The sequence below is a fragment of the Ambystoma mexicanum genome, chromosome 2p (genome assembly GCF_040938575.1).
Source record: "Ambystoma mexicanum isolate Mex_15411 chromosome 2p, UKY_AmexF1_1, whole genome shotgun sequence".
Lineage (NCBI taxonomy): Eukaryota > Metazoa > Chordata > Amphibia > Caudata > Ambystomatidae > Ambystoma > Ambystoma mexicanum.
The window spans coordinates 18607032-18628637 of record NC_090923.1 but is presented as its reverse complement, the minus strand read 5'-3'; the positions used below and the strand labels follow the sequence as shown (position 1 = coordinate 18628637).

Below are 21606 nucleotides of genomic sequence, written 5' to 3'. Positions count from 1 at the left end.
TGAAAATGGGGCGAGAAGGAGGCGATCAGGTGGGCCAGAGAGGCAAGGTAGATGTTAAAGACCCAAGGTGATAGGATAGCGCCCAGAGGAACCCCACAGGTAGAGAGGGAGGAGGAGAGGAAAGGGCCTAGTTTCCCCCAGGAAGGTCGATTAGATAGGAAGGAAGTCAACCAAAACAGTGCCAGATCTGTGATGCCAAGGATATCACAGAGCCGCTTTATGAGGGTGGCTGTAACAGTGATAACTCCGTTGAGGTTAATACCTCTCGGTATTGTTACTAAATCCCAAGAAGTACAAACACTAACCTGATCGGATGCCAACTTGTTTGGAGCAGCAACAGCAGAGGAGAAGAATCGCCCCAGAATCCCTGTTCCCTCCTCGAACCGAACTTAAAAGAATCGGTGACGGGAAACACGATCCCCAGGGTAACCCTCTGGGGAAGAAAACCCTGGAGATCTTGAATCAGTATTCTTGAAGGAAAGACTCCGGAAGTCAGGACTGGTTGTCTCTCAGGATGGCCTTTCTCTGTGGCGAAGCGGAAAGAGACCTACAGAACGAGAATAACAGGTAAGTTATTCTCGTAAGTTATAAGAAGAGCAGAATGAAGGGGTAATAGATGAGGAAAGAGTGAAACTAACTTTGGATATGACTGGAGTTAGATCCTTCGAATGGGTCTTCCCGGGCAGTTGAAGGAGTGGTAGTCCAAAGAGAAGGGTAACAACTGACAAAGGAAGAATGGTAAGTGTGGAACTAAGCAAAGAAAAATAGACCAACTGTAGGAATTAGACTTACTTCTGCTAGGCGGACCTGCTGACTAGAGCGGAATATCAAATGGAGGGCCCAGCTTGAGGAGATGAGGGAATTACCTGGACTGATCGAAGGAGAGGAAGTGAGCAGGCCGAGACGAGATGCAATTCTATAACAAAAAGGAATGTTAGTTAGAAAAAGAGAGTTGAATAGCTGTCGATAGAATAGGGTTTGGGGGTCTGAATCTTGTCATGATGCCTACCCCCGGAGCGCCAGGCCCAGCACCCCCGGAAGCAGGCATCATGCCCTCGGGTAAAAGCCCAGCGGCCCCTTATAGGGGCTCTTTGGACTCAGTCCTGGCGCCTTTGGCGCCAGGCTCATGTTGGACATCAGTTCTGGCGCCATAGGCGCCAGGCTCATAAAGGAAGGTGTTTTGTGCACTTACCTGATACAGACCATGCTGCACGCTTCAGGCCTCCCTGAGACCTGAAAGGGACTATTTTTTCATAGGGACTATTTTTTCACTCGGGCGTGGCCAGGGAAGGATAAATACCTAGTTGGGGAAGGATACATACCTGGGACTTCTTTGGAGGCTATTTAAGCCACGCCCAGACAGCAGCTCATGCTTCGCGTTGTTCTGCTTCCTGCAGCTTAACGCTCACCGTGTCTGCTCCTGGACTCCAGCCACGCCCGCCTCGAACCTGGAAGACCTGCAAGGAAGGAAGAGAAGAGAAAGGTGAAAACCAAGGACTATTTCAAACTTCTTACCTGCATCCGGAATCTTCTCGCCAGCATCCCTGAAGAAAGACTTCCATTTAAAAGCATCCCGTTGCTCGCTGCAGCGCCACGCTTCACTCACCTGTCCTCGAGACATCTCCCGGCTCCATCGCGGCTGTCAGCATCGGACGCCACATCTCTGCACCTAGGGGAGAGAGGAAGAAACAAAAGGTGAGCAGAAGGAACACAGAAGGAAAGCCTGATTAACAGCCATAATACTTACCGGCTTTTCTTCCTCATTTCGGGTCGCCGCCGCCCCGTTGGCAGGTACTGTACCCCGGCCCCTATGGGGAAAGGACAAGAGACATTTCTGGGGAATAATAAGGACATTTAGAGGGATCGCCCTCATCACTACTCACCTCGGCATTTTAACCCCTCGACGCATCGCCTTCATTCTGCACCTGAAATAAAGGACAGATCACAGGTTAGAAAGACAACATAAAGGGGGCCTCACTTGAACTTTGAACTTTCATACTTACGGCGCATCGCTCAGGAAAGTCAAGTGGATTTTGCCAGCGCCATTCTGAAAACCAGTGAAGTAACTGGACGAACGCGCGCCCCTGCACCAGAAGCAGGATGGAGAGTTCATCCTTCCAAACCATAAGGTGAGCTTAAACCGGGGTTTGGAGGAAGTTAGAGAGGAACGAAGGAGGAAAAGGGGGGGGCTAGCACACTATTCTGCAGACTGTTAATCCCCTTTCTCATCTGCAGAAGGATATTCCTACGGGCCAGGCAACCACGATTTGGAGGTCCTGTCCAATCGGTGTTCCGGGTCCTTCGCATCACGCTAGAAGAGGCCACAGCAATCCAGACTAGAGCAGCGCCCCCGTGGGAATCAGGTGAGCGTTACAATCTTAGCGAACTTACGGAGCATCACATTCAGCAGAAGCGACGCGTTGGAGCGGAGTTCCGGGTTCCTTAAGAGGGATCAGATGACTGATCACGTGTCCCTGACGGCAACGTGAAACAACTAGACTGCTGGCATAGGATTCTCTTGCTATATCGGAGTTTCCTCGAATCATAGCTCCACACAGGGACCAATGACGCCTAAGCTGCCATCTGCAAAATGGTGTAACCCTGGCATTATTCACTGTGCCAAAGGCAGATGAGAACAGAAGGAGGGTTGGAATTGAGGTTCAAGAGCAGGCCTTCAAGGATATTCAGGAGAGCATTTTCTGTGCCTCTGGATGTTTGGAACCAGACTGGAGATCATGGAGACAGCAAACAGATCGAGTGTGGTGGGTCAGGTGGGAGATGACCAACTTGTCCAAGAGTCTGCCCAGGAAAGAGTTAGTAGAGATAGGGTAGTAGTTAGCCGGGCAGGAGGGGTCGGCAGATGGCTTTTTTAGGAGGCTGTGTGTGCAAGGGAGTGATTGATGGATAGTGGGAAAGGAACCAGTGGCAAATAAGTGGTTGCAGAAATCGGCCAAGGCAGGAGTGAGCAAGGAAATGTTGTCCTTGATAGTTCGGGAGGAGCACAGAGCACCTGTTTGGAGGAGACTTTCATAGAGCGGACAGCTTTAGAGACCTCATCTGTGCTATGGGCGAGAAGGAGGACAGTAGGAGGGAAGGGTAGATGGTTTTTTTCAAGGGAGGCCTGAGAGCAGGTAGAGAGTAGGGAGAGGGGCAGTGGAGAGTGAGGACAGGATGTCCAGGGTTTTGGTTGTGAAATGGGAGGCCAGTAAAGTACAGAGGGCCTGGGATAAAAGAGAAGTGGAATCTGCAGTAGGATTGGCGAGTTCCTTGCATATTTAGTTTAAACTGTGTAGAATGTATCTATTGACCAGGACAATATTAAAAACAGCACACACCATTTCTGCTCTCACGACGTGCCCACATTTGCTCCTGCCTGTAGTTGTTCTTTAAGAGCACTGGCTTCCAGGTAAATGATTGCTTGAATGGCTTCAAGAGCGACGCACTTTTAAAAACCTTAATGCATTCAAACATAGTTTCAGAGTGGTTTTCGGAAGTGGAAAGGCACAGCATCGCAGACTTTCCAGCATGGATATTTAATTCTGTCGATGTCAAAAAGGTGGTCCTTTATGTAGTTTCATGGGCTGTAAAACAGCATTGAACACTGTTGATGGATCCAAACTGTGGCAGGTCTTGGAAAAAGGTGGGGTTTCCTATGTCCGTGTTACTCCCAAACCTCACCTTCTATTCGGTTAACAGGGCTCTGGTCAGGTAAGCCCAAAATGGAGAGTGCGACTATTTCTTTACGGTCAGGAGGGGTGTCTGTCATGGTTGCAATGTGGCTCCCCTGTGATTAATGGGGAAAACAATAGGCAATGGGGCTATCGTATCAAAGACCCTCGTAGGCTTGAGAAAACGAGAGACATAGCACAGGCTTCAAAGGATCTATAAATTATAGTAAAACTGCCGAAATGAAATGCGTCCCGGTGTCAGTAATAAAGAGCACATTTGCCATCCGTGGTGAGAAGATTTGCTCAGTCAGATGATTTCATTACTCTGGAATCCTGGCCAATGGCAGGTCCGGCTCAAACAAAGGGAGTGCACTGTAAGACAAAGGGCAGCAGTTTCACTTATAAATAAGTTTGGGGTGGGAGGGGGACTGCAATTCAACCTCTGAAATGGGAGGCCAGTGAAGCCTATGGAGTGGAGGTCTATGAATCTACAACCCTCAGTGCAGCTCTATATGGTTCTGATCTATATGGTTCTGATCTTTGGCGCCACGCATCGATGCAGATGGCAGCTACTTCAGTACTCCAATAATAACTGTGTTTTGGGGTTTTTAACTTTTAAAAAACTGTATTTATCTCTTTAGCTTGCAAGCTAACTTTTAGCTATGCATCATCAACTAACCAATGAGATTCATTAAATAAGAGGAACAAAAACGTTTATACACCATCAGTTCTATAAATTACTTCCATGACTTTTAAAAGAAACACAAAGTTTCAATTTAAATACAAATTTCACCATCGGAAAAAACAAAACCTATCAATATAGCATCTTAACTTAATCTTGAGGATTCTGTAAACATGTTCCTGCGGCTATGGACAGGGAACAGTATTGCCCAGTAAATAACATTGCCCACCAGGCTTCCGAAGTCAGTGTTGTATGCTTGTTTAAAAACCTACCAAACACCAAGGCTCCTCTCTCAGGTAAATCAAATCAGAATCCAGCAAAATGTTTTAGTTATTTCTGAACAATCAGCATCCGCTCTGATCTAAATCCCACTTCCCTTTAGAGCCTAGAATCTTGTGCTTGGGGAATAGATTCAATCTCATTCTTAAGATCATTTTCATCAGAGGGAGGTCTGTAAACTTTAACAAATATGGGGCCAAGTGATTAATAGGCTTGTGTTCGTCCAGAAAGTTGGCAACTGCTTTGTATGTTTTACCTTCTTCTAGAGTGACTATCCAATCACTCCTCCAGAGGTTCTTATTCAGATCTTCTGGGTTTCCATCCAATCACTCCTCCAGAGGTTCTTATTCAGATCTTCTGGGTTTCCAATCAAAGCATCAACCTGGGAATCTAAGTATCTGTAAACCATCATTCCTCCAAAGCGATTATAAACCGATCCCAAAATAGCTAAACGAGACGAGTCGCCTATGTCAGGGTCCGAGTTGCCCACGTAGTGTAGTGGACGAGTTCTTCCACCTGATGTACCCCTCTGGTACTGTAATCAGACAACCAGAGCAGCAAATCAGAGGAAAGAAAGGATACCAGATGAGACCCAGGTCGCAATAGGAGACCGCTTCCACGGGATCAATGTCGTAGAAGCCGGTGTCGAGAAGGCAAGACGAGATGCGTAGGACAGGAAACACAGTGAACCTACAAGCGAAGTGCGAGGTTAATCACAATGTGCATATGCAGGACAACCACTCTTTTGGAACCAAAACGTAGTTTGCAATAGTATACAGTTAGACTAGATGCGTAAACGGTAGTACTAATGCTGTCCTTAGTCAATACATATCTAGCCCCCTCCCCTTATCCAGGTTAAATCAAGAACAAGAAACCCCTTACGGGCTTACCATATTAAAGTCCGTGCAGACTTTGGAAGTTCCAAGCCGAGAGGCAAGATGGTACAGGTCCGGTTTCCTGAGGGAAAAAGCACAACCTAACCCGACGGCACGAGGACGCCTAAGTACTCTGAGGCATTCTCTAGTCCGTGTACAGAAATCACTGTTCCAACAAAATCCCAAAATCCCAGGTATCCGAAGTTCTTAACATTCCAAGTTCATTAGATGAAGAAAGGCACCGTTCAGAAACGGCCGTGAACGTGAAGAGCGGCACAACAAGAGGGGCAGAGACAAGGCAGTTCCGTTAGCTTTCCATGGTCATAACACACATCCGGCAGGCACGTAGCAAGGGGCAATCCAAGACGAAAATCCAATAAACAGTCCGGGTCAAGGCACAAGAGTTCCAGAAGCAAGGAGGGGGAAACAAGGGCAAGGAAACAAGGAATAAACGAGCAACTTTCGTACCACCACTAATTCAAATCAGAAGCACTGGGCAACAAGTGGGAGGTGCTTAAATACAGATCATGTGACGACGTTACGTGCTACTCGACGTTGACAGTACCAGGAACAGGAAGGACGGGACGCCAGCGTTGCCATGCCAACTTCCAGGCACCTGGCTGCAGCGTTCTTAAAGGGATATACGCGTATGGTCGTGGACCGATCATACGCGTGGACATGACAGTCAGCTGTCCGCAATTTTCTGAAAAATTATAAATATTTACATGTAACCATAGCTTTCAAGGGGAGTAACTCTAATTCATAGCGTATTCATTGCATTGTGGGGTACGCTTAGGGAGGCCTAGCACTTGTTTCCAGTAAAGGCCTTCATTGAATCAATCATAATGGTGGTATTAAATCGAACAACCTCAACACAAAAGACCGATTCAGTATAACCGTACCCTAAAAATTAGGAAAACTTTCCATTTACACACAGGTTTCTTTGGGGCAGTTTGACAAGTTCTTTTTGAGTCGAGAATACAAAGCATTTTCTTCTGGTCAACTCCACTGTTGTCTGTGTTGTTCTAGAGTATTTCAAGATTACTCCAAGCTTCTATCTTCCATGAGTTTGTTCCGTACTGTCATATTTATCCTTGACTCTGTTGTATTATAACTGATTGCTTGGGCTCCTGTGTGTTAAACTGCTTGTGAGATGATTTTTAAAGATGCTTGTAATGGTTGGTCTTCAAATTGCTTGTGGTCAGAATAAATTGATACATTTAGTAGATCCTTAACTTCTCCATTTGGGTAGTCAAGGTTGGATCTAGTTTGTATTGCCGCGTGCTGTATCAATTGTCTGTTTTTTACGTGGCCGAATCAACACCTCAACTTGTTTATCCTCGAATAACAGTTGTTTGGGCGTGGATAAAGCCCCAAGAAACATTCTGTATCATTTTGTTTAGAGCCTTTCATGCGACTTTCTGACTTTTGGCTTTTTTGCACACACACAGCTTTTCTATGTTTCGAATTCGGTCTATCCCTTCTTTGTGCCTGAAATAACAGGTAAATATTCCATACTTCTAATCTAGCTGAAGACTCATTAGTTTCCAATAATGTCACTTGATCAATGCTAGGCATCTCTTCGGCAGTAATAATCTCTCTTGGATCGTTGTTAATTTGCCTTGAATCTTCCACATTTCCCTTCTCAGAACTTCCAGTGTGGACTTATTCGTTGAACAGATTCTGCTCGGGGCATATCTATGTTTGCTACTGATTGCAAGAGAGGCCTCGTTCCATTAGACGAAACAGAGGTCAGGAAATGTTTTGCTATTTGGATTGCAAGATCCTCAAAGTCCTCGTTTTGAACGCGCTGTTGAGAATTCGATCCTGTGATAAATAACTGATATATTTTTGTAGATAATATTGATGTTTGCTCATTGGTTTTTCCATTAAGCGAGTCATGGAGCTTTAACAGGGACGTCATTGTCATTTGAAGACGGGGGGAATTAGCCCCTGTATTGGTAGGCGAGTGAGGGTGTCGATGGGCCTTTATTTGGTCTGAAATTGTAGGCACAGTAGATCCTGAGGAGTCCATGAGTCCTCGTCATCATGATCGTGGTTTAAGATCGGCGAAGCTGAAAGAGAAATCCCCTAGATCGCCAATCAAAGTAGTAGCATAGCTCATTATTGGCCGCCTTTAATACCTTCTGCACTTCCACCGACATTTCTTGGGTTACTGAAATGATTCAACCACTTTCACACACCAGGGTGTTACACTGAACTACTGTCTCCTGTGACTCTTGAGTTAATTGGAGAGCCATAAGTTTGTTGTCTGAAAAAGGGATGGGTCGAGTCTTGTTCCAGTTTTCTGACCCCGCTTTGGCAAAATAATTGTATTGTGTTTGGTTATTTATATAGCTCTTTCCCCATTTGTATGGCCTCCATGCACTTTGTGGTTGGAACGCCCTTGGTGACTGTAGTCAATGTGCTGGAGGTTCTAAGAGTTTTAGATTCGGAGATGCATGTGTGCATTTTCACCAGTCTAGGACTTAGGTGGCTGGCTAGCCTCGTATAAGCAGCCCAAAAAGGTCAGGCACGTGGGTGGGCGCTGTTGGTGGTTTGCGAAAGAGTGCTATTGTTGCAAGAGTCGATGTGTGGCCAGCTATACTGAATTTCTTTTTTTTTTGTAGTCGTTGCATGCTACTTATGTTAATGTTAAAGGACATTTGTACCGTGCACTATCACCACCGGAGAGGTCCCTTGGCGCTCTGGTGGCTCTGAAAGAGGAGGAGAGGTTGAGTTAGTGGGAGGAATCAGGAAAAGTGCACGAGAGCAGTGATGTGCTGTTGGCGGCAGAGGTGTTAAGGTACGTCGGGTGTTTCAGTGTGGACGTCTGTGTGCTGCTAGACCGGATGGGCATAGCCATAGCTGCATTCTACGGTGCATGGATGTTTGGCCGTGCCTGTGGCCTGTGTCTACAGACGTGGTGTAAGCTAGAAGTAACGTAGGCTTCAATGTTGTTCTGCTGCAGCAATCTTTGTCCAGTGCGGACGGCAGGGTCTCAGTATTGGTTGTCTCTCTGGTGCCAGAATCTGAGCTGCGAGGGCGAGTGAGTTTATTGCATTTTGCCACAGCCAAAGCTGGTGGCTTCCCTGGTGTATTTGTCAGATAGGAATGTTGTTCATGGGGCGATAGTTTGTCAGGGTGAGCCGATGTGATGTCTAGGTTTGCGATTTCTGGCAGTTAGAGAAGGTCTAGGCTTCACTGCATGGTGGACGTGATAACTATGCAGTTTAAATTGGTAATTTACCTGTGAATCATGACTGTTTTCTTTTTTTGCGATGACTGTATGCACGTCCTGTCAAGCGGGTCTGTGGGAATCCTTTCTGTTCATGATCTGTGCTTTCTTGAAGTCTCCTTGTTGTGACTCATCGAAGCAGATTAGGTCTGTAATGCTGCGGAAGGGAAGAGCCAGGTCTTGAGTGCCTTTTGGAAGGTTGGGTGATCCTTTATGCGACTGATGGAAGCCGGGCAAATGTCAGTATCTAGCCTGTGTTAATGATTTGATGCAGGAAAGTATTAGTTTCATCAGGACATTTTACTGCTTGCCGCCTTCGCAACTGAATGGGCCAAATTGGGTACAAAACGATGTCCTTGCTGTAAAGATATTATCGAAAACAGTGACGCATCTGATTTTCCTCTGACTCTTATCAATCTGTTCGATAAAAACAGCTTAGCCAGGGGTCCACTCCGGTGGTGATAGTGCGCGGTATAAATATCCTTTAACATTAATATAAACACTCTGAAGAAACTCTCTTTAACTGACAAATGCACTACAGCCTCCAAAGTGAAGGACCTGCAATATTTCCACTTATAACAACAAAAAAGCATAGGAAACAAATGACAGTACAAAACAAAGAACACTGTGTACCTGTAATAACTATGGATAAACACTCTGACCAAGAATCTAAAGCACATATATCGTACAAGGATTGAAATTACGATTGGATAAACAGGAGCTAAAGCAGCTCCTGGGTATCCAGCATTAACCAGTGACCAGGAGCTACCATGGTGGGGACAAGGAGCTAGTACATAGCGTTCTGCAAATATAAGATGCAGACCTATAATTTTTGTCCATAATGTATGAACCCATATCCTTTAAATGTCGTATGGATGTGTCGGAAATCCGACTGAAAGGGGTCAAGAACAGAGGAGGACTCAAGAAACCTGGAAAGAATTGTATATATCAAGGCCTCAAAAAAGAAGATCGAGGCAAAGGCCAATTTATCACAAGGACTATGCGAGCGCCACTTGCGCTCTACTTGGTGATGATCCAGTTTAGCAGCTCTTAGTTCTTCTGTGACCCATCCCCGCGACAGGCGCCCATGCAGCTGCATGGTTTTAAAGGGTGGTTATTGATCGGCAGTAGCTAGCAGTGCCTACGATAGGATGGCAAAATCCACAGGCAAGTCACTATGACATTTTAGTCTTCACTGTAGATGCCAAGACAGTCTTATCAATGCCATGCCGTTTCCTCTTAAGACCGTGCCTCTAGGCGGTGTAGGAGGGGATACTCCGAAGGGTACTGAAAAAGGGATCAAAGTGATCAGACCCAGGGACAGACACTAAGGGGTGGACTATCAGACCCGGGACTGCTGAAAGAAAAAAAAAAAAGATCCAGGATCCCCCAAGAAGATGGGTGGGTTCAATGTCTTGTTGGGTTAAACCCAGATCCACAAAACCCTCAAAAAAGCATCTAGAATAGGGACAAGAGGAGGCTTAAAGCGGATATTAAAGTTGCCTAGCACTATAAGATTTACACATTTCAGGTGAAGCGAAGTCACAAGTTCCAGAAAAGGTAGCAGGAAAGGCGTATGAGGGCCAGGCGGATGATGGACCAGCAGAAAATGAACAAAACCGGAAGCAGTGATTTCCAAGCACACTAAAAAAAGATTCCATGGTCAAATCGTGGACTACCGTAACAGTAGTAACCTCAAGGGTGGCTTTAAATGTAACAGCTAACCCCCTACCCGCATAGGATGCAGCTCTGTCTTCATGAACTATTTTATACACCTCAGGCAAGAATTGGGGAAGCATGGGGGCAGAGGTGGCTGTTAGCCAGGTTTCAGTAAGACAGAGTATGTCTAGACCATCATCACAGATAACATCGGAAACCTGATCAGCATGTGCGACCAGGGAGCGTGAATTAAGCATCAAGGCACTCAGACGTGTTAGAGCTGGAAGAACCACAACAGTAGCATCCTTCCATTTGAGTGCATTCTCCTCCCATTCTTCAGCCAGGCCATCTTAGTATTTGGAAGCCCTTCCGCCTGGCATACAAACCGAGCATTGTCTGCTCGGGACGGGTCAAACGTTCAGGCCACTCAATGAATGAAGTGGGAGCTAGAACCGTAACAGTCATCATGGAGACAGTGAAGTTGTGTGTGCCTGGCATGGAGGTGCGGCACACTTACACGCCTGTGTGCTGCAGCATCTTCACATCAGATATGAGGTTGCCATTTCCCAGCACTCGTCTGTTTAAAACATCAATAGGCTTGTGATCTAGGCAGCTCCAGGACACGATAGGCCGCGGATTCCCTGTTGCCAAACACTCTAGGATGACTGTGTGGTGCAGCGAGGCTGTAATATTCGGAGGCCGAGTGATGACTGGTTTCTGGAAAGACTCTGATTCAGTAGCTGGAAGGATGGTGAGAGTTGCCTCAACACTTCTTTTTATTTTTTAATCAACTTTATTTATAATTTCCAAACAAATTCAAACAATGAAGGATAATAACATAAGAAGAACAACAATATCAGCTTTAAACCTTCCCATTAGCCCATATCAGTAAATATTTCTCATAATGAGATACATAGAAATGAGTAAGAAACCAGAACCAAATGAGATTCAAATATATAATAAAAACTAACAAGTGTTTTCAGAAAAATAAATATATAAAATAAACAAAAACATCTACACAGTAAAATTGACCAAACCCCACGACATATAGACAAAAGGACAAAACAATACAAAAACCAAACAAAACAACCCTCTCAGATCTCACTTCCCCATCCTGTGTTACATTACCATACAAATCCGTGAAAGATTTCCACAAAAACCAATATTCCCTTTCTGTACCCTTTTTTTTTTGGATTGAACTAACTCAAATTCCGATAATACAATCACATCATTAATCCAGTCCTCAATAGTTGGTTTCTTCCTAGATTGCCACACTTTCATGATTTGTTTCACTGCTACTACCAATATCTTATCTATCCAACACCCATACAGCTGAGCTTTCAAACAACAACCTTTTTGCCAATAACAGAACCTGAAAAGGTTCCCTTGGAAAGGAAATCGACAAAGTGATATCCACCTATCTAATACCTCTGTCCAAAATGTCGACACTCTCGAACAACCCCACAACATGTGAATCAATGACACACTCTCACACCACATCCCCAACAAATTTCCTCTCCAAGTAATCCGAATCCATACATCCGCACTGGAGTCCAGTATAACCTTCCCAAAATGTTCTGATGTATAAGACGCAGCTTGAGATCCATTTTACTACTATGACCAACCTGGCATACATACTTCCAGATTCCATCCCTCATTGGAAAACCTAAATCCAACTTCCACTTCTGTTTCAGTGTGTCCCAAGACTGCAATACTGAGTCATCCACACTCATGAGTTTCAGATATGTGGATACATTATGTGGCAATAAGTGAAACACAGTCCAACCCGCCGGTTCTTTTTCCAGTTGTGAATTCATCATACCAAATATTTGGGTCAGAAGCCGTTCAAGATCCCTATATCTATTCTTTTCCCGACTACTCAAATGATACTCACTTTGAAGTTCCTCAAAAGACTTCAAGACCCCATCTCGCAACAAATCTCCCAAAGTCAACAACCCCTTAGAAATCCAACTTCGCCAACACAATACTCTATTACTTAATTGCAATGCTGGGTTATACCAAATTGAAGAAACTTTTTCTTCTATTTGCAATTGTGATAGCAACACAGCGGTAATTACCGTCATCCCTCTGGTCAACTCCCTGGATTTGAAGAACACCTCTTGATAAGACCGTGGTTTGATTCACTTCCCACGGGAGGGGGAGTGGTTATTATGCAAGAAAATCGTGCCACGCCTCCTTCTTGCACCCCGATGGAAACTGGCTCCACCTCAGAATTCGACATGGTTGCTAGTACAGGGTGTGCTTTTTTAAACGGGAGGGCACCGTATTTGTTCATTGGCAGGCACCGATAGAAGCCTTCGTCGGAGGGCTCACCCCCTTTCCCTCAACCTTGCTGATGTACATGGAGCCATTGGACAGCTGTAGGAGGCGCTCCTTCTCAGAAACCTTCTGTCCATTTTTCAGCCATGTGATAGTAATGGGTCCCTCTCCATTTGCCTAGCCGTCTAAAACCACAGCATCCTTCCTTGAGGCTCCTTGGCAAAAAACGGCTCATTAAAGCAGCATGCTCCTGACAGCAGAAGGCCGAGCCCGAACACCCGGCCGCATGCCTGTCGCCTTAGGTCCGCCATTTATGGGGCTCCTGCTTGCATGTCCAGCCCGACACATCCAGCTTCCCCCCCACCCCGCTCCAAACCTTAGGTCTGAAGAAAATGTTCATGGTGGATGCTCCACGATGTTGCAGCTTAGAGCCCGACCTCCAGATTCCTTGGTCTGATGACAAAATGCAGGACAATGGACAGGATCTCTTGGCGGCAGTCTCGAAGAAGGACCTCTGGCAAGTCTCATCAACTTTTTTTGCAGCACCAACAAAGGACGCGATTCGCCCGGTCAATCTTCTACACTTTCTGTAATCCCGCAATCTGAGGGTGATATGGATCGGATCTCTGGAGTGTCATTGAGGGCTCAGCAAAGGTGTGGACAGATTCAGCCTTTCCACGACGATGCACTCAAAATGGGCAGCAGGTCTCCTGGTATTGGGGTTCCGCAGCTCTGGAACCTCACAGAACTTTAGGAGATGGCTCAGATCAAAGTTCGTCTGGGGACAGGTTGTTCCCACCAGTCGTAGGAAATGAGTCCTCTTCAGAGTTCCTCTGTCGCACAGAAAACAGGGTCAGGAGAGCAGTGCTCGCTTCACGGTGTTGCAAAGGATCTGCAGGCGTCTCTGGTCGTCTTTGGTTACTTCAGCTTCCTGTGTTCGACTTGCTTTTCATTCCAGGAGCCTCACATTTTATGCAGTTCCAGCATACGCTCCTCTGCAATCTCTCTCAGAAATTTACAGAAAGGTGGCGTTTGGCTGTCCAATCGGGATAGCCTGACCTCCAGTGGGAGCTGGTTCTATTTAGGCACTCTGACAAAGGAAAGGGGGGATGGGAAACTCCTCCCCCACTTCCTGTCTGCCCAGACACTCTGGAGCCTAGGCAGGGACACCCAAGCGTTCCTGGCAAAGACAAAACGCACACCGACCTCCCACTCCCAGAGGGGTAGAAGAAGGGCTAACGAAGAGCAACCACGCTAGTAATGGCGAAAAAAGAAGGGACGACCCTAGTTGGTACTTGGATGCCCCTATTGTGCACTACTGGGGCTATGGGCAAAATCACACAACAGTTGGTAGAATACCTCCACTGCCACCAGCCATAACTAGGTGATTGTCTATGTGACTAGAAAGTCACAGGAGCAGAGAGAAGGGGGATACCTGATATCCCTTTGGCACGCCACATAAGGTGGCGTGTGCCCATCTCTCAGACTATAGCGTTTCAGGAGAGATACTACTTCTCGCTCTATCCTTTAGAATTGTAGTTACTCTAGGATAACAAAAAGAATCTCAAAGGAGGACGCTAAGGGTCCCCAGCAATGCAGCCCATAAGGAGCTGTGTGATGCCTTTAAGAGTTATGGAGAGAATGGACTCCATATTTCAGGTAAAATACAAAGAATGGAGTTCCAAAAGACAGAGCCCATAAGAATTGAGTGGAAAAACGCTCCACTCATGCAGGATTCCATAAAAGGTCCAGATGTCCAGCAAAAAGTGCAGAGGGGTCTCACTGGGAGAGAGGATGTTGAGAGGGGATGTCTATTGATTCCAACTCACCTGCTGTTCTCATTCTACTCGATCTCTCTTATGCTTTTGACACGGTGAACCACTCCATCCTCCTAAACCGGCACCATGACACCCCTGGTATCTCGGAGCGGGCACTGGACTGGCTGACCTCCTTCCTCTCTGACCGTCCCGCCCATGTTATTCTGGGTTCTTTCTCCTCACCCACCTTCATCCCCACATGTGGTGTTCCAACCTCTCACCCTGGCTCTTTAACATCCATCTAGCTCCTCTCGCTCACCTTATCTAGACCTTTTCACGACACTTCCAGTGTTATGCAAACAACACCCACCTCTTCTGCAGGCTACCCTCTGCATCTCTTGTAATCTTTTTTCTCTCATTCATGACTGGCTTTCTGCTATCCAGTTCTGGTTTACCTCCAATGACCTTTGTCTCAATGCGAGCAAGACTGAGATTCTTCCTATCAGGACTCCTGTTCACTCTTTACTCCCCTCACTCTGACCACCCTCAATGGGCCCCCTCTCCCTCGGAGGCCAGAAAAACTGGGAGTTAATTCAACCCCTCTGTCTTTCATTCCTCACATCTTAGACCTTGCCAAGAAGGCCCATTTCCAACTCTTCTTCCTCATGGGGGCATCCTGCTCTTCCTCACATTCCCCCAGAAGCTCAATGTCACCAGATCTCTGGTACTCTTCAGGCTGGATTACTGAAACAGCCTCTTCCTGAATCTACCTTATTCTATCCACCCACTCCAGCTAAGCCAGAATAGGACTTTGAGACTTCTCTTGGGCCATAAGCCCAGGTACCGTATCACTGCAGCCCTAACATCTCTCCACTGGCTCCCAGTTGCTGCAAGGATCACATTTGGTTGCCAGACATTTGGTCGAAAAAAATTGGTCGACCAGACAAATGGTCGAACCAATTTGGTCGAAAACCAAATGGTCGAAATTTTTTATTTTTTTATTTTAACCCTTTTTTTTTTTTGGGGGGGTCCCCCCCCAACCCCCTTTTTTTCTCTAAAAACCCCTTTTTTAACTAAACGAAAACCCGAAAAATAAATATATAAATAAAAAAAAAAATTCGACCAAATTGCGTCGACCAAATTGCAGTCGACCAGTTTTTTTTCGACGAGTTGACTGGACACCTCACATTTTAATCCTCTGCATCATCCACTAGGTTGTCCACTCTATACTCCATCTAGATCCCTCCAATCCTCTGGCTCCAACACTCTGCTTGTCAAACGCTTCTCTACGCTGGCTTCCTCACCTGAAACAGCCTCCCCCTTTCTCTCCGTCTTGAGTCTGATCTCCTCAAGTTCCGCAAACACCTCAAGACTTTCCTCTCTTCCTCCTGCTTCCCCCTCACCCTGTCGTGCTAAAGCCCACAGTAGCTGTTGATTGGTGGCCTGGGCCTTTGTGTCCCAGCCTTCTGTCTGATCGCCCACAGCATGCACACCCCACTGCACTTGCCTTCGGGCACCACTTGGCCTGTTGCCTCACAGGTCTGCCCTTATTGATGGGCTGGTGTTATGATTTGATAGGCTATTTATAACGCGCCTAATACCCAGAGGACCCGGGGATCAAACCTGTGGTGCTCCGCGTCGTGTTGCTTCCAAGGCGAGCACGTTGCCAATGAGCTATCCTCCCAAGACAGAACCGTTCCCTCTTGAATCTTGTGATCACAGCCGGGCACTTACTTGTTGCCTTGCAACCATCCCCCGGTACTTCACCCCTCTGTGGATCTTCTAGCACTTTCCCCACCCCTCCCCATGTCACTTCTCCCTCGCTGCACTTGCACGATCGCAATGTTCACAAGGCCTAGTAGGACCGCCTTCTGTATTTTGCATTTTCCATTGTCTTGCTGTTTACCTTGTTCCCTTCTCTTTGCCATTTGTGTGCTTTGAAACGCAATTTCTTGATGTATAAGCACCTTACAAATGACCAATAAATAAAAATGACCAATCTCCTCAACAGATGGTCCACCAGAATCTGGCCAATGACTTCCAGCTTGCCAGAAATTATTCTTAGTTCTACTTTGATTTTTCCCTTCTGTGTTCAGGCCCATGTCTGCTCCCTGAACTCTGATCCCCTGTTTTGCATCCCAAGGCTGACCCCACTGAATTCACCTTATACTCTCTGACCTCTTTTCACTGGTTGGTACGCGTGATTTGCCAAGATGGTAACTCTCATTGGACCTCGCTGGCTACCTCCACTTCCTCTAGATCCTAACCTCCTCTGACAAATTCCTCTTCCCTACTCTAGCCTCCTCCCTCCACTCTTCTGAACTTGCGCTTCTTCAACAACTTCTTTGCTCTTTCTGCTCCTTTTCCACCACTCTGTTCCTTGCGCTATGCACAAGTCTCTGCCATCTTCCGATCTCCAAACTTCGACAGCCCCTCTTAGGTCTGGTTCTCCAGCATACTTGGGGCCTGCCGGTAATCTGGGCTGCATGTCTCTTCCCGGCCCTGGTGTAGCCGCTCATGCCTGTTAGATTTCTCTTTGGCCCGTTCACATGTGGGGATGCCATTTTGGGGTTGGGCAGCCCAATCATGGAGATGGTGCCTAGGTGTGCAGTGCATGAATGTCTCGTGTTTCCTATTTTCTGCTGTGGTTGGTGCATTTAGTCTGCTCAACATAATGAGGAGGCATGGTTATGATGATGTGCATGGTCATAAGTAAGATAGCCAAGCCACACTGGTGTCCTGTCTCCTTTATTAAAGCAAGGGACCCAATACTTGTTTCCATCTGCAAACCCACGGGTACCGCAGTCCCTCAAATATATGCAGGTCTGAAATAAGGGAGAAGCCCTGGGCGATGCTGTTTATTGCACCTTCAGTGGTAGCATTGCTGAGTCGGTGACCTCCTACGGGTCCTTACCACACCCCACTTACTAGCCACACCATTGGGACTTATCGCGCGAACAAGTCGCATCATTCAAGGAAGCGGTTATTTGCTTTTTTCAAAAGATCCTGTTTTTCTTTTGTCCTTAAGTGGTGTGTGCTCCATTTTGCCAACCTGATCATTTTCTCCCTGTGCTCCTCTACCCGGAATGTGTGTGGATTCCCAGCGTGTCCATGCAACCATCAATCCTCTCGTAGTCCATGTGTCTTTAGGAGTTAACTCTAGGATTGCTGTTGTATTATTAAAGATCATCCGCAGGTTTTAGCTGTACTCTGTCGGAGCAAAATTTGTGTCATTTTTGCTTTCCACCAATCATCTAGTTTGCCTCAAGTCACCAACATGTCAAGAAAATTATTCAAATTCTTTTTGCATAGGTAATGTTGGTCATCCTGCTTCAATCCCAGTTTGAACTTTCCATAATATTCTAAGCTGCAGCTTTTTTGTTCTTCAAAGCTTTGTTTTTTAGTCCAGCCGTAGCAAGGCCTTTGTTAAAGCCTTGGTAGCTTTCAATGGGATGTTTACAATGTCCTTTGTAGTTGTGTTTGTGGTGAAATTCATCGGGGAGCTCCGAGTCTGCAGTTCTTCTCTCATTGTGACATAGTTCCCTTTTTCAGGATTCAATAGGCACATATGATTTTGAACTTTGTTGAAACTCTCCAATTTCTTGTTGCGTTAAATGAGATAGGATGGTAGTTTTGTACTAAGTTTATTCAACCAATGTTTTATCCATGGATTTGAATCCCAGCAGTTAGTTCTCTAGAAAGTTAACTTAAACATTTTACTTTCTCTTCAGTTTTTATTTTTTGCATTTTTTAAAAAGTTCATTAACGCTCCTAATCTTTAAGTCGCAGTGTATTTCTGAAAACACCCATCACTTTTTCTGCAGGTTCATGTTTTGATACTGAAATTTGCTTGAAAAAGGAAGAGCCGCCTTGTTATCAACTGGGTGAGAAAGTTGGAGAAAGCAGCAGCGACACCAACTTGGGTAAGTAAGAAATGTATAGCAAGGAGTGTTTAAAGTCAGGTTCATAGTTGCCAAAAGATATCCTTCTGAGCAAGTTTGTCATCTCCTTGATTCGTTCAGATGCTTGGTGAGGGGCCTGTCTCAGGTTAAATGGGGTCCATTGTTTGTTGGGCGGCCTGTCAGGCCTTTTGTTGTTTAGGGAGGGAGTGGCTGCCGGTTGTACGAGATGCAGTGTTTGTCAGAAGTGGCCTGGCTTGTTGCTGCTCGTGTAGGTGCGGCTTAACAACCTATTTTGCATGTTGTTGGGTACTTTTCTTCACTTCTCTGCAGACTCAGATGCCATGTTGTGTTGTGTCCTCAGCAGGAGGGAGAGAAAGGCAAACGGCGCAGCCTGCCGAATTGTCTGAGAAAGAAGAGAAGGAGCGGCGCCTCTTGCTGCACCACTGTACATACTGGTAAAATCGTGTTCAGCACAGGACGGCTGTGGGCTGCTGGCCATCGGCTGGTTGCTCCGGTCCGCTTGCAGTAGGTGGGGTGGTGTGGTGGGCTCTTGAGGCTACTTATTCATACAGCGGTTGACCTCTATTGTGTGGTTTTAAAATACATATTCTGGACTAGTACATATTTGGTCTGCTGCTTTCTCCCAAACCTCTTGAGTCTTGCAAAAGGGTTAGTGTGGAGTGTGGAGGAGGTGCACTGTGTGCTCTGTCTCAGCGCTCTGCTTTCTGTGCTGTAGGGCGGCGGGCCAGGACCTGGGTGAAGGTGCCTGTGACCTGAGTTGGAATTTATCTCAATGCCATCCGGACTGAGAAGTAACGGGGGTTGTCCATTGCCTGTGCCAGTGATTACTTACTGAAGGATTGGGATACTCTTGCAGTATTCATTCTAATGCAAACAGTGCTCTTCAGTGTGAATACAGTCTCGGGTGGTTTGGCAAGTGATTCAGACAGTCAAGGAGCACTGCTTACTTATGAAGATGAAACTGAGGTTCTGAATGACTCTAAGCCAACAAAGGCCTTTTAAGGGAAATTATGTACATGGAATTAAGGGTCCATTGTGACCAACTTGATGCTGATGTTGTTCTTGATGCTACCCCGGGGTATGGCAAGTTTGGCAAGTATGGAAAAGAGGCTCTTAATAAAATAACTGATGATAAGGAAAGTATGGGTGGCCCCAACAATAATGGAGGTATTGGGGTCCTAAATCTAGTGGACAAGTTCCCTACCTGCATATCTCCTGTGACCTGGCCTGCAAATAACTCTCAGAATGAGAGTGAAGTGTTATTTCTATTTATTTATTTGTATAGCGCAAGCCAGGCCCTGAGGCTACCGGGCGCATATCTTAGAAACAATGGTTACAAAACAGCCAATTAAAGTTCTTCCTAGTTTCCGAGATGTGGGCTGATCTGGGGATGTTGAGGGCTGCCCTGATAGCGTTATTTTCTATGATCTGGAGTTTGTCCAGGTTGCATTGGTTGGTGCCTTGGTACAGTGCATTACAGTCGTCAGGTTTGGACATGACCAACGTCCTAGCAAGGGTTATGCAGTTCTGAGTGACCGGGCAGGGGATAACAGAGGTGGAGGTGCTGGGAGTGAACCCATTAATAACCACCTCTGTTTCGGGCTACTATCCTGTGCCTCCTTGTGATGGCTGGGATCTCGGATCCTCGCGCAATTCCTCAGTGCGCATAAATAAAAGGCTGACACAGAGCAGTCCCTGCCACGTCCAGCACGTGGGACACTGTTTCAGGAGTTCTTCCACCATGGCGTCTAGCTGAGGAAACCACACTTTCTGGCGCAACATGTGCTTCATGGAGACCACACCTCGATGTCCCTCGCGGGCCAACTCCTATCACCTTCCTTTTTAGAGCTGTTGGGATTACTACCATGTGTCATTTTAGCAGGAGGTTGTCCTCGGAGAGCGCTAGCTCTTTTACCTGTCTACCTACAGTCGTACCTCTTCCAACGCAAGACGACCCCGTTCTTTGGCCCTCCACCATTGACCAGATTTGAGCCCCTCACGCACTGGCACACCTGATCTGCTTCCACTTCCTGCGCCAAACGGGTTGCTTCGATGCCCTCTGGCTTGTCTTGATGGATCAGGTATCGGAGATAACGGTCTGCCACCGATGGTTCAGGTGTTCATCCTGTTCTGGGATGACGAGATAGGAAATCGGTGGGGATTTTCCACCTTTCCTGGTCTGTGTATGTTTTCTAAAATGCATAGTCCTGCAGCCGGAGTCCCCACCTTGTAATGCAGGGTGGCATTTTGGTTTGTGGGTTGCCATAGAGGAACAGAAGTGCTTGGATGTTCAGTCACAACTCGGAATGGCTTATCGTAGAGGAACAGGTGAAAATTTTCACACACCCACACCATTGCAAGGCTTTCCTTTTCCGCCTTAGAGTAGGCCTGCTCAGTGACTGAGGGGCTCCTGCTAGAAATGCAACAATGTGTGTTTGCGTCAGGTCTTTGGCGTCCATTTGGGACAGGATGGCACTCAGCCCCACTGGACTTGCATCCACTGTTAGTTTTGTTTTCTGGTCCGAATCGTAGTGTGATATATTTTCAGCTTGCGCAACTCTTTCTCGAATAATCTTCTCAAATGCGCGTTGGCACTCCTCCGACCAGTTGAACACTGCATTTTGTTTGGTCAGTGCTCTGAGAGGTTTGCTGACCCTGGCAAAGTCCTTTATGAACCTTGCGCAGTAGCTGGCGAGTCCCAAGAAAGATCTGAGTTCCGAGACATTGGTTGGTGGTGGTGTCTCATTGAGCGCAGCGACTTTGTCCGGATCAGGCGTCATGCCGTTTTCTGAGAACACATGGCCAAAGAAGAGCAGCATGCTTTTTCTAAACTCACACTTTTCCTGGTTGAGGGTGAGGTTGGCAGTTTCCAGGGCTATGCCCACTTTAGTTAGGATCTCGTCATGCTTTCCCACATCAGTCCCGAACACCAAGATGTCGTTGCTGTAGTTTATACAGTTCGGGATGTGCTTAATTACGTTGTGGACTTCTGGCTGAAATATCTCGGCCACTGAAGAGACCCCAAAGCTCAATCTTTTACCTGTATAGTCCCAGCTGTGTGACGAATGTCGTGATGTTTCGGCTCTCTGGACTTTGCACCAACTGGTGGTAGCACTTCTTTAAGTCCAGTTTTGAGAAGACCCTGGCCCGGTTTAGTAGATGTATTATATCAGTGATACGTGGGGCCATGTGTCTTTCCCTTCGGATTGCTTGGTTGGGCCGTCTCATGTCCACATAGTCTAATT

At 46.5% G+C, this 21606-nt stretch overlaps 1 protein-coding gene across 2 annotated transcripts in view; it reads left to right on the top strand.

The window, feature by feature from the left end:
• The window catches only part of LOC138566148 (zinc finger protein 583-like), a 211739-nt gene that overhangs the window by 97439 nt on the left and 92694 nt on the right, over positions 1 to 21606 (top strand). For both annotated transcript variants that reach the window (XM_069643162.1, XM_069643161.1), the window contains one exon: positions 18263 to 18361. In XM_069643162.1, the coding sequence (XP_069499263.1) occupies positions 18263 to 18361 (99 nt within the window). The remainder of the gene's footprint in view (positions 1 to 18262; positions 18362 to 21606) is intronic.